Source organism: Panicum virgatum, chromosome 3K (assembly GCF_016808335.1).
Source record: "Panicum virgatum strain AP13 chromosome 3K, P.virgatum_v5, whole genome shotgun sequence".
NCBI lineage: Eukaryota > Viridiplantae > Streptophyta > Magnoliopsida > Poales > Poaceae > Panicum > Panicum virgatum.
The window spans coordinates 29,590,406-29,603,352 of record NC_053138.1 but is presented as its reverse complement, the minus strand read 5'-3'; the positions used below and the strand labels follow the sequence as shown (position 1 = coordinate 29,603,352).

General features: G+C 47.5%; 1 protein-coding gene and 2 long non-coding RNA genes across 3 annotated transcripts; 2 read left to right on the top strand and 1 right to left on the bottom strand.

The window, feature by feature from the left end:
* The first annotated feature begins 943 nt into the window (after window positions 1-943).
* Window positions 944-1,650, top strand: LOC120700817 (LOB domain-containing protein 24-like). Its single transcript, XM_039985037.1, has 3 exons — window positions 944-1,186; window positions 1,288-1,458; window positions 1,552-1,650. Exons 1-3 carry the CDS (start codon window positions 944-946, stop codon window positions 1,648-1,650), a joined length of 513 nt encoding a protein of 170 aa, XP_039840971.1.
* A 7,313-nt stretch (window positions 1,651-8,963) lies between these two features.
* On the bottom strand, window positions 8,964-9,787 carry LOC120701398. Its single transcript, XR_005686081.1, has 3 exons — window positions 9,617-9,787; window positions 9,398-9,524; window positions 8,964-9,193 (listed from the first exon to the last, which is right to left on the bottom strand). It is a non-coding gene; the product is annotated as an uncharacterized LOC120701398 (long non-coding RNA).
* Window positions 9,788-10,649: 862 nt separating this feature from the next.
* LOC120701397 lies at window positions 10,650-12,311 on the top strand. Its single transcript, XR_005686080.1, has 5 exons — window positions 10,650-10,966; window positions 11,092-11,250; window positions 11,525-11,611; window positions 11,697-11,812; window positions 11,884-12,311. It is a non-coding gene; the product is annotated as an uncharacterized LOC120701397 (long non-coding RNA).
* The last annotated feature ends 636 nt before the right edge of the window (window positions 12,312-12,947 follow it).

Sequence of the window (12,947 nt, the reverse complement as noted above, 5' to 3'; positions counted from 1 at the left end):
GATTGTCGCACAATCCGGTGCTTATGCCGCTGAAAGCATTCATAACGGGTCATGGCACGACCAGCCTTGGCATCAGGTTGTCCGGACACGTTTCTAAATGCCCTCCCTCCCCTCCCACAGCCTGAGGTCCAGGCCATCAGCCGGTACTTTTGGTCTTGACCTTTGGTTACTTTAAAAAAAAATATCTCTCACCCAATTACATATGATGCATTGATGGGATGGTAAAGACATTACACGTAAGACCAGAGGTTGTTGGTTTAAATCCTCGCGACCGCGCACACGCATTTTATGTGTTGTTCGTGTGATTTGTGACGATGCGCATGGCCGGGTCTCCGGGGACTCGTTTTTTTTCACTTTTTCTAGGTGGCGCGTTTAATAGTGGCGATCGGTATTAAATGATCCTCCATTTATTAGTACCGGTTAGGCGGTACATGCTGCGACAGTCAGTACTAAGAACACCATATTACTGGTACTAGTGCTAGTTTTTTCTAGCTGTGTCCTTGCGCGTGACCATCGTGAGCAAGCGCTCTCTCCCAGCACCCAGCTGCTAGGTGATCGATCTCCGGCGTTCGGGCTGCCGCCGCCACCGTCATTTTCTCGGCTAAACCCAAACAGCCGGTCTGCCGCTGGGCCCGTGCCGCACGTACGCCTTCACCTCCCAATTTCTAGCCCGTACGCTCACCGGCGCGTCCGCTCGACACGAGGCGGGTCCGGCCAGACGACCGTTCAGCTTCCCATTTCTAGCCCCCCCCCCCCCCACCCCCCCCCCCCCCCCCCTCGCGCCCTCCTCAATTGGCAACAGCACGTAGCCGTTGAGAGCTTCCTATTCCTGCTAACCTCGAGCCGGCCGGCGGCGTGCACATAGATATAAAGCCGGCGGCGGGCGTATCTCCTCCAGATCTTGCAAATCTTAGCAACACCGGTAGATCTCCGCTAGATTTTCATGTCGTCGCCGTCCACGGGCACCGGCGCCGGCCGCTTCGATATGGAAGTAGTTGACCACCAGCAGGGCTACGGCAGCGGCGGCGGGAGCAGTAACCCGCGGAGGTGCGCCGCGTGTAAGTACCTGCGGCGGAGGTGCGCCCCCGACTGCGTCCTCGCGCCCTACTTCCCGGCGTCGCAGCCCCGGCGGTACGCCGACGTGCACGCCGTCTTCGGCACCAGCAACGCCACGAGGGTGCTCCAGGTTAGTACTTGCACTGTATGCGCTGAAGCTCTTGGCTCGAGAGAGCTTAGTTAGAATGATGTGCAGTGCATGACGTTGCGCCGCCATTTATGTGGTTGCAGAGTTTGCCGGTGCAGGAGCGAGGCCGGGCGGCGGACACGATGGCCGCGGAGGCGCGGTGGCGGGTGCAGGACCCGGTGTACGGCTGCACGGGTGTCATCGACCGCCTGCAGCAGGAGATCCGCGCCGTGCAGCACGAGCTCGCCAGGACGCGGGCGCAGCTCGCCGCCATGGCGCCGCCGCCGGGAACGCAGCCGATTCCGCCGTCTCTTCTTCTTCCTCCTCCTCCTCGTCAGCCTCTTACTGCTGCTGCTGCTGCGGTGGAGGTAGTGCACGCCGGCGCTCATGGCATCGCCGTGCAAGAGGAGGATGAAGCGCCGTTCATGGACCCCGACGAGTTCCTCGACCTCGACGGCCGCCTCTGAGCTGCGGGGAGTGCGCTATATCTAGCTTCCATATTGGGCCGTAGCTACCGATTTTCGAAGTCAAATCCAAACACGTCAATAATATTCACAGACGGAGAGGAAAAGTAACAGTACGACCCAGAACATGTTCACTTCGTATTGCGTTGCACACAAGCATTTGTTGCATGTGTTCATGCACTGAAATGCAGAAGGTTTCCATATATAGTAATTACAGTAAATTCTTGTGTGGGAGAAACTACTAGACGTAGCAACCTATCTAATGAAGGCAGTTTAAATTTAATTTGGTTCATGCATGCATGCTACAGTACTCCATATATGACATGCTACAATACTCCAATGGCTTGAGGACACAGGCTCGGAGAGGAACGCATATAAAAGACTATTATTTTTATTTTTTTTCGAATACGCAGGAGAACTGCACGTCTTTGTATATTATGCATGTATAGGAGAAGAGAAGTTTACAAGCAGGAAACTACAAACTGTTTGTCACTCAGCATTTTTTTTTGCGAGGTGCCACTCAGCATTTCAACGCACTGCACCACCCTTCAAATGATTGTAACTTCTTTATTTATCCAACACAAGTCCTAGCTTGCCAAATCAAAATTGTTTCCAGGTTGGATATACTGAGTGTCAAACAATTTAGGCTCCACTTGTGTACTGCAGATTTGCCGAGGCTGGCCTATCATAGTCATGCATTTCGTGCAGGGATCGAAAGTGCTCCACCAGTCTCTACTTGATTAGAGCATCTCCAACAGTTTTCAATATTTTCTTTCTAAAATTTGTTATTTGCCAACTCCCCAAATAGACATAGAGAGGCAAAAAAAAGTCTATCTCCAATAGTTCCCTATTGTTACTTCCAAAAATAAAAAGGTTGTGGTCCCACAAGATTAATTTCACGAGAAACTTTAATGGCTGACGAACATGGCTGGCGGACAGAAGCTTCTTGCAAGTCAGGTTGCCGGCGATTTAGGGCATAAGAGGGCTTGAAATTTGGGGGGGGGGGGGGGGGGGGAAGAGGATGACAAGAGGGTTCCGTTTTACCTCTTACTTGCGCTGGTGATGCACCGTGGCGGATGGAATCAGTGCGGGAAGAAGTGGCGGCGGTCCGACAAATAATATTTTTTTCTCCCTAAAGAAGTGGCGGCGGCCACGACCTTCTTTTCCGTCGCGTTATTGGATTGAGAGCTGTGCGAGCTGTGCAAACAACAATTTTTTCCTCTATGTACTTGGCGATACTGTGCTTCCTCGACGATGAGCGTCGTGAAGTAGGACGCGGGAAGAAGAGGCGCCGACGATTGGGAGTCACGGCGTGCACATCTTTACGCACAAAGATGGGCAATATGCCAATTGTTAGGAGATGGGGAATTAGGATGGAGAACTATTGGAGAGGGGTTTTTTTTTCTTTTTTCTTAAAAAACAAAAATGGAGAAGAGAGATAGAAAACTATTGGAGTTGCTCTTAGCTACTTTCTCTCTTCTCTATTCCTAAAACGTTTTCACTTCGCCGGCCGGGTGCCACGGATTCACCGTGCGCACTTGTCGTGCCATCTGCTCTGCTGCTGAGTGTCATCGTCAGGGACAACTCCCAAATTCAGGCTAATGAAACATATTTTCATGACTGTTTTATTTTTGAACAGACCGCCCAAGATAGTGCGAGTTTCTATTGATATACAGTAGAGATAAAATACAAGACTACAACTCTAGGTGCCCATAGTCCGAAAAAGAAAAGAAAAGGAAAAAAAATAACAAGACTTATCTGGTTGGATTGCGGTATCAACTATCAACACAAGTAAGCCCTCCACTCAAAAAAAAAGGATTGGGACATCAACGCGGCCGCACCACACCACTCAAATGACAGCAGAAACACGTTGCAACACACGGCTCGCAGCGGTGCCAAGCCATTTCCACGGCAACTCCCAACAATCTTTGTTGGTGTTTCTTATGCTTAATAGAAATGTGTATTCCGCAAGCGCACAGAATTACCGATGTAGCGTGTGCTTCAGGTCGGACGGAGCATGATACGGACCAGCGCAGGTGGGGGCGTGAGGCACCCAGCGAGGCTGTGACTGAGGAACGCCAGTTCTAGCACCAGCGACCTGCGAGGTCGCCGTCGAGGGTGTGTCTGCTAAAAGGATATCCTCGAAGCAGGCGCTGCCGTATGGAGGGGGAAACCACTACTACAAAAAAACGTTAACCGCGACCTTTAAAAATGCCTTCTGAAGTGGGTGGGCTGGCGGGCCACCTCAGTTAATCGTTGGCGGGCCGCCGGCTGTACAACCACCTCGGATAATAGGTTAACCGAGGTGCGTTATGTCGCCCGCCTTGGTTACATTTTTAACCGAGGCGCGTTATGTCGCCCGCCTTGGTTACAATTTTAACTGAGGCGGTTGACTTAAGTTGAACCATCTCGGTTAATAAGAGATTAACTCTTTGTGTGGCCCACATTGATTAAGTTCCCACTATATAACCACTAGCTAGCCCCCTTCTTTCCTGCGGCTTCTCCACCATTTTTTCGTGTTTTGAGCTCAAAATACGAAAATTGGCCATTTTAGAGGGGGAGGTTTTACCCTTGAATTTGGTGAAGCGGGGCACCCCAAGAGGTTGATTTCTTACTCTCCAACTCTTATCTTCTCTCATTTACATGATTTAGGTGCTTTTCTTCTAGATCTAGATCTAAATGGAGGAGAAAGAAAACCGGATCTGGAGCTAATCCGATGCATTTTTTCTTATATTGATATGGTTATATGAGTTCAATTTGTCGCTATGCGTGCAAGCCTGCAAGGTCGCTTTCATGGAAAGGGAAGAGTGGATGTACAAGTTACCGAGGGTTGGCAACGATCTATCTTTCTTGCATCATGTGAGAAAATTTGTTGCCGTAGTGAAAAAGCATCGTGTGAGTCTAGGTCGGGAGTGCACCATTTGTTCGTGCAATAGCTGCCATTAAAAATTTCTCCAAGAAGATAGTGTGGTACAGTCTCACTTGATCTAGCATGATTTTGTCAAGAATTACACCATCCGGAAGTTTCACGGCAAAGCATATCCGAGGGTAACTTGTGCATCTGAACAAAACTCGTCGATGATCTCGACGGTGAATGAAAGAAGATAGCAACCCTCATCATCAACAGCCACAGTGGGCGGCGACAGTGTGAATCGTGATAACATCAACATTGGGTACGATGTACCGAACACGGACCCTAGGCTGGCGAATTTGGATAGGATGCAGTGAGTCCTAGTCCAGACTAAAATGCAAGGCGAGATCAAGTACAGAAAAGGAGTACATCTTACAAGTGATGAAGAAGATTTAGAGAAATGGGTGTATTCCTTGCCGCGCACCAATTCGAGTAAGTTAAAACGATACTTGCAATAGTTGTTGGGTTCATCACTTTTTTCATGTTTCAAGATTTGAGATCCATATTGTTTCAATTATGAAGCTTTGGCGTCATGGGCCACTGGATTGTATTTGTAATCTATCCTCAGAATGGAAAGACTATCATATTCCACTCCTTGCGCGAGATGAAGAAGGGTACAAGGATTTTGAAATCTGTCTGTAATAGTAAGTGACAACACATTCTTCTATGCACTCAAAGTAACACACTAGTGGTTGGCATACAACGCTTACAGGAAATACGCGAAAGACCTCAAATGATATGATCAGAGGTCCGAAAAGAAGAAGAAACAGAAGTATGGTGCAAAATTACGCGTAAGGCGACAATTCTCGGTACGTATGAAGAATATGTGCTACTACATCATGCATGCTATCTATGTGTTCTAATTACTATGTGTTACATGCATGTAGTGCACCAAGCAACCTGAAGGCTCAGTCTTGTGTGGATACTATGCTTGTGAGTACCTCATGTCTCGCGGAAGTTACAACCACAGCTAGCGGCAACTCAAAAAATCTCAAGGATGGTGGCGAAGGGAAAGGATGGACAGTACAAGCATCACTCAAATAGTAGCTGACATTTGTAAGTTTGTCACCGACGAATGTTGTCATATTGGGGGAAAATTCTTCTATGTCGAGAGCGAGCTAGCAACAGAGGAGAAGTTCGTGAAGCTATGCAACAATTGGAGAAGCGATTTCGACATAATTGACTACAAGTTGCCGGACAACTTGTGATTTTTGTGAACTATGTGAATATATATGAATGTAATATGAACATAGTTGTGTGACATGCATGGATCGTGGAACAACACATAATGGATATACTATATGTGTTTACCCTTCATACATGGTGTTTTCTTATTTGTATGTATTTTCAAATTGGTTTTCAAATTCAAATTCAAAATAAAATAAGTTTTTTTATTCTAGAAAACCTTAACTGAGGCTGGCACGTAACAAGCGACCGCCTCGGTTACTTAGAAATAACGGAGGCGGGCGAGTTAGGGTGATCCGTATTAACAGAGGCGGTTACACTAAAAAGACTGTCTCAGTTAAAGAATTAACCGAGGTGGTTGCATGAGTGCCATGGTAAATTAATCTTGATTACTCGTGACCTTGCGTCCGAGATGGTTGCCCTGCTCGCCTCGGTAAAGCCATTTTTCCCGCCTCCATTAAGTTTTCTATAGTAGTGAATACCACTCGGAGAAGCATCGCCAAAGGAGAGTGAAACGCCGTCATAGGTAGGGGAAATGCTGCCAAGGAACTCACTGGAGGAAGGAGACTCATCCTTCCATCTCTAGGCCTTGAAATGCCTAGAAGTGGTGCATGGAACAAGGATCACGGTCCGAGGGGTGGCCGCCGTGCCTGGAGTAGGCGACGGCGTGAGGCTGGGGGAGAGGATGGTGTAAGGAACATGACCTAATTAGGCCATTGTTTATGATTTTGGTGATTTTGTGACAACATAATCAATGAGACTAACAAGTTTGTGAGATTATATTTATAAAATTTCTAGGTCCCATGGATGAAATTCAACGGGTCCAATTCACCGTAGAGATGTGTCCAATTTGCCGTCGAGATGCCCAAGTCATAGTGGAAAACCAGAATTAGAATATATTTGAGGTGTTCAAACGACCGCAGCGACGGATTGGACAAGTGTCAGCAAAATATAGAGCGACGGTTAAACCAACGTTGAGCCATCGGCCAAACCGACGTTCATCGGATATTCCGACACATAGGCATCAGTGCATTGGACATCGCTTTTGAAGGCTAACTAAAGAAAGAGCATCGGTTGAACCGATAGTGCACAAGAAAGATGTCGGTGCATTCACCATACTATTACTCGGAGAGCATGTCAAGCGACCAGGAGCAAAGCCTTTAGCACCGATTAAATCAGTGGTGCATCAGAGCAAGGCATCAGTGCAATCCTGCGTCAGTAGTAGAGAACTAAGATGAAAACTTGAAGACCGGTTAAACCAACACCATGGCATCGGTTTAACTGATGGCTGCTACATCAGCAGCAGGAGCGCGTCAGAAGCTTAACGGCTACCCGCAGGGGTAGGGTAGCCGGTTGAACCAACACCCCCTGTCCTAAGGTCGGTTCAACCGATGCTATGCTGATTTTTGCTAGCCGTTGGAGCAACGGCTCTATGGACTTAGTGGCCTATTTATACGCCCCACTCCCGCCATTTTAGAGTTGCTAGAGTTCAGGGAGACCCCATACACATTGAAGAACACCTCCGAGTCATACAAGTGCTTTGTGACCACATCTTTAGCCCTTAGCACACCTTTGAGATAGTGTTAGTGCTAGGATTGGCTATTGAGAGAGTGAGCGAGCAAGGTGTTGAGCCTTGTGTGCAGGTACTAGAGTGAACCACTCTTGTATCTTGGTGCGTCGGCCGTCCTTTGAGTCTTGGTGGCTCGCCGGCACATCCTCGACCCTCCGGCTTAGTGTGGAGCAATGTCCACTACTACAAAACTGGATTAACCAAGACGCTTTGGAAAGGCCTCGGAGGCGGATAGGAAAAATAACTACCTCGGTTAGGCGGTCATTTTCTATTAACCGAGGCGGTTGCCAAAAATGCCTCGCAAAATAGATTATCCGAGGCCGTTGTTTTATTAACCAAGGCAGTTAAAAAAACCACCTCGATTAATCATTTACGGAGGCGGACAAGTATAAAGCGTCCGCCTCAAAAAATTCGGCCCAACCCAAATGAGCCCATGAACCCATTTACTGAGAACCACTATATAAAGAGGAAAACCCTAGCCTTTTCTGACTCTCTCTCTCTCCCAGTCCGCCGCCCCTTCTGCCTCCCATCGCCACTCCTGCTCCGGCCTCTCCCCTCCCGCTCCCTCCCCTCCCCTCCTGCGCTTCGGCCGCCGCGCACTCGGGGAGGCCGGATCCAGCCCCGGCGTGGGCGGATTCGGCGGCGGAGTGGGGGCGTGGCGGCGGCCCGGAGCGGGACGCGGCGGCTGCCCGAAGCGGGAGCAGTGGGGCGCGGTAGCGGCCCGGAGCGGGACGCAGCAGCTGCCCGGAGCGGGAGCTGTGGGGTGCGGCGGCGGCCGGCAGCGGGAGCGGCGGGACAGCGGGGCGGTGACGGGGCAGGAGCAGCGGGGCGGCGGCGGACTGGGAGTAGCGCGGCGCGGCGGCGGCTCGGAGCGGGATGCGGCGGCGACGGCTGATGGGCCCGGCGGGCCTGTGATGGGCTCGCCGGGCTTTTCTTTTTTTAGTTTTTTATACTATTTATCGAGACGGGCATAGAAACCGCCTCGGTTAATGCCGTGATTAACCGTGGCGATGGACCCGAGTCGGTTGCAAAAAACCGCCTCGGCTAATGGTTTTTGCCCGCCTTGGTAAAGATTTGTGTAGTGGTCGACAACTTTGTGCGGGGGGCGTGGAGAATCCATCCTTCGTGGAGAAACTCCTTAGTGGAAAACGGGACCATAATGATCGGAAACTTGGGTATGCGTTGGTGGTATTGCCTTTGTGGCAAGTTAAGGTGTCCTCGGAAGAGACTTGGTGCCCGAGAAGCGATAGTCTTGATTGAGTGCTTCAACAATGAGGACTAGGGGTGGCTTTTGCCTACCGATACCACGGGATACATCTTTGTATTAAAAGTTTGCTTTCTCTCGTTCCCTCTTTATGTTTTCGCATTTCATATTACAACTTGTGTGCATTGTAGATAAAGCTAGGATTGGCTATATAGGTTGCAAAAAATTTCTTGAATGAGGGTTTCATAGTACAAGAATTGTAGTTGCACATCTAGATAGTATGCAATAGTTTAATTTTATGTGCAAATTAGTTGGAGCCATAGGTTAAAATTTTAGATTGTCTAATTCATCCCCTTCTTCTTTTAGGCTACGAGTACCCGTTCACTTTCAGAAGGGTCTGGGAGGGGTAGGGGTGGCTGGGACGGGAGGGGAGAGGACGCGAACCATCAAGTGTGACAGATCTTGATTTTTATTTCCATGGATGATACACCAGGAACAACACATGGAGATTAAAATGTGTACAACGTATAACTACATCCTGATCGTCATTTAAGATCAATCTCCGCCTGCCACGGTGGCTCCTTGTGTGTTACATTGCGCACCACCTTCTTCTTTTGGATCAGCAAGTTAATCACAGCAGAGCTCGCAGAGCCAGCAGCAGCAGAGCGCGGCGATGCTGGAGTTGAAGGAGAAGGACGCAGCCGCCACGTATGCAATAATGGAAAAGCCAGTGACCAACCAGATAATAATAAAAGAGAAATCACAGCCTAGCTAGCTGCGGGGCATGAACCAAATACTAATTAAGCTGCTCTGAATCAATAATGGCGCAGCAGCACGACTACTGAAGATAAGGGAGACGCCTAATTAATAGAGAACGCACCATCCCTCGATGAAGCTCGCCTCGCCGCGCTTGGCCGTCGCCGCGCGGCGGCGCGGTCCGCAGCACCCCTTCTTCTTCCTCCTGCCGCCGCCGCCCTGCTGCTCCGCGTCGTCCAACCTCGGGTAGCCTAGATAATTTCCATCCATGGAGGACAAATTGAAGCCATGATCTGGCGGAGTTCAGAAAGATCAAGGGTGATGAATGATGCTCGATCCTCACCTGGAGGAGGCTGCGACTGCGAGCGGTTCGCGTTGCTGCTGTCCATCAGGCGGTTCGTGAGAAAGCTACAGCCCAATAATGCCCAGCTGTGTTCACCGGAGTAACCTTGTAGATTAATTACTAGCTGTGTGAAGGCAGAACAGGAGCTGCGACATGCCCAATATATAGGCACGACGACGCCCGCACGTACTATAGGGACGACCGTAATTAAAGGGACTTATCGTTGTGCAACGTAATAAAGAAGCGCATATTCTTTGCTACCCAATGCAAACATGCATTCCAAAAGGCTTGGCCGGCGGCATCCAAGCAGCGGTGGCAAGGAAACTTATCTTTGCTTCTGTTAAAGGCATCTTCTCGACTAAACAAGGAATAGATTCTCTGCTTGGCAAGAGAGAACAACAAGTACACCGAGAATGCAACATTAATCGACTCAGATGATCTGTATGCTGGGGTGGTTCTTCTCCAGGGACTAAACCTAGCTATAAATAAAGGAAAAATATATATAAATACAGGGGAGTTTCAAGAGAAAAGGTGAGATTTTAGTATTGTATTGAACCTTCCAGAAATGAATATCTGGTTTCTGTTTGGAAAAAAAATGTGGAAAACACAATGAGATGAGCGCTACGAGAAAGCCATTGCGAGCACTTTCAGGCACCTACTTCTAGCTGTGACCAAGACAGGAAACTAACCGGTGAAAGAGTAAAGCAGACTTGGATCCGGGAATCAAATCCTAGAAACCGCTTAACCTAAAGAAAGCTCTTCCCCAGTTGTGGCAGCTTATTAGCTGTGTTCAACTTCAACCACAAAAGTCCTTCACCTACCTCAATTTCGTTCTGACCTAGAACAAAGAAACGAGAAGGCTTTCCAAAAAGGCCATTGTGCCAGTGCAAAAAAGTCTAATGTCGAATTTTTATATCTATACTATAAGGATCCTAAACAATTGAAAATCACATTCACTTCAAATATTTCCCCATACCCCTCACAGCCGGATCCATTTGTCAGGCCGGTGAATGCAAAAGTTTTGAGATGTTGATGAAAACGGCCATTTCTAAAATGGTTCTGTCTTTTTAACACAACTTTTTTCACCAATCCTTTTGCTTACCCACCCACCTATAGCCCTTGCCGCCGCCGTCGCCGTGCTGAAGCCGATGGCCGGCGCGCCGCGCCCCAGGGGGTCCTCCGGCCTCGCCGTCGCCGCCGCCGCTGCGACTTCCTCGGGGTCCTCGCCGTGTCCTACCTGCCAAGTGCCATAGCACCTGGACGCCGACCTTTCCTGATTGCCCAAGGGCCTCCTCCCCGATCTCCTGTTTCCAATTGATAAAAGATTTATTCCCTCGCGTCCTCTCTCAGGTTGGTTGCTTGTTGTTGCCCTTTTCATTTGCATTTCCATCCAAGATGTAGAGATCAAAATCAACTTTTTTTTGTTGCAATCCCTAACTGTTGTCTTCATGGCACCCCGGCATGCTTGGATGCAGGATGCGTGCAGGTGTGGCATGTGAAGGGTGCAACGACACAATGCTAGACAGTAGACAGACGCCATATTGATCGCTGGCATTGAGATGGCTGGGCGTTTACGGCAGCATCCAATCATCCATCAGGAGCGGGTTATAGCAGAGTTGGCTAGCCACAGTCAAGTATGATTTGAAAACCTGCAGATTCAGTTCCCCTTAGATTACTCTTTCAACATTAATTTGTCTTGGATCTCTAGGATTCTATAATTATAGTATGCAAGAGGTACTTTCTTTCTGCATAGTCAGTGATTCCTATAGTGCTGATTTGCATATGCAATATCCAGATTTTTGAATATTTTAATTACTTATCCAATTTTAACATACAACATCAGGTTTGTGGGAATAGATGTTTTTACATACTTTTTCTTACATAGCAAAGTAATTGTCTTTATCACAGGGATCATCGTATCTAGGGACAGAAGGGGTCTTTTCTTTACATTTTCATCCAAAACTCAAATATCCCACTGTACAGCAAAAAATCCAGGTGAGTGCATTAACGTAAATTGGCTATATCTTTGCTATATTATTATTCTTCCATCAATAATTATTCAAGATGCTTGTTGTCGTAGGTTCGCCAAGTATTTCATCTCTCATGTTAACTAGATGGATCCATCGACTCCCCTTGCTAATGTTACTAACCAAACGAAAACAGAAAAACATGGACGATCCAATACTTATCAAATTGGTACGGTAATATTCATATGTGGCTATATATGATTGGTTTTACTTGTACTCATTATTTTACTTTCGATGCAGGTGAAGAGAATATTGATCCTATTGAACAACCGCGTCAGATGAGGCGTCAGAAATATGCCAGTTTACCTGAGGAGGAGAAGGAGAGGAGGCGTGCAATGGCAAGAGAGAATTATAAACGTTGGAAAGGTAAAACACAAAATTTAGACTTTGACATTCAGAATTATAATCGTGTCAAATTAGATACATTTATGAAAATGGATGTGGAGCGTGAACGTTGCTTAAGCCCCAACGCCTGCTTCCGTTGTCATAACAACTGAAGCAACACTTGCTCAAACTGATAATCATCCTAGAGATAGTTTGCCATGTGGTAATACTATTTTTAAGGCCTGAATATCTGTAGTAGTGTATTTTTATATTTTACTCAGAGTATATATATCTGTCTCCAGTGATACCAGCTTCTGTTCATGATGAAAACATGATGTCCAGTATCAGTTTTAGTGATATAAATGATATTGGTGTTGCCTCCGATGATAGTGACGTGTGGCTCCATAGAAATGATAATTTCGTGAGGAAAAGTACATATGACCCTGGTTTGTAGTAATATGTTTTTCATAATTTCGTGAGGAAAAGTACATATTGATAATTTTATATTTTATATTTGTTTATTTTTAGCCACTACTAAAATCTCATTGCTTAATTTGACCATATAATTAGTTTTTTAAAAAATATTTTTGCAATATTATTCTTCAAACACGTGCGGCATGCACGTGTACCCTACTAGTAGACAAAAAGGAAGATACGAAAAATCGCTCGTGCTAGAGTCAAATTTGAATTCCGGTGGATCCTTTCTTTAGTCATCGGTAATACATCACCATTCACCAACAATACTACATAAACCTTTTGTAGGGGCAGCTAAAACAATATTTTTAGGGGTGGACGCTGCACCCACCCCTGTTTTCCCAGCTAAAAATAGTTGTTTGGAGGGGCGGATGCGTTACTAGCCCCTGAAAATGCATTTCTAGGGGCGGGTCACCCTCTCACCCACCCCTACAAACCTATTTTCAGGGGTGGGTGATGCCCCGCCCGTCCCTTAAAAACAGATTTGTAGGGGCGGGTGAGGGGTA

Bases quoted from the DNA above. Each gene is read 5' to 3' on its own strand.
- LOC120700817 (XM_039985037.1), top strand. From the start codon at position 944: ATGTCGTCGCCGTCCACGGGCACCGGCGCCGGCCGCTTCGATATGGAA. The intron at 1,187-1,287 runs GTTAGTACTTGC...ATGTGGTTGCAG, and splicing joins ACGCCACGAGGGTGCTCCAG to AGTTTGCCGGTGCAGGAGCG. The intron at 1,459-1,551 runs GCGCCGCCGCCG...GCTGCGGTGGAG, and splicing joins GGGCGCAGCTCGCCGCCATG to GTAGTGCACGCCGGCGCTCA.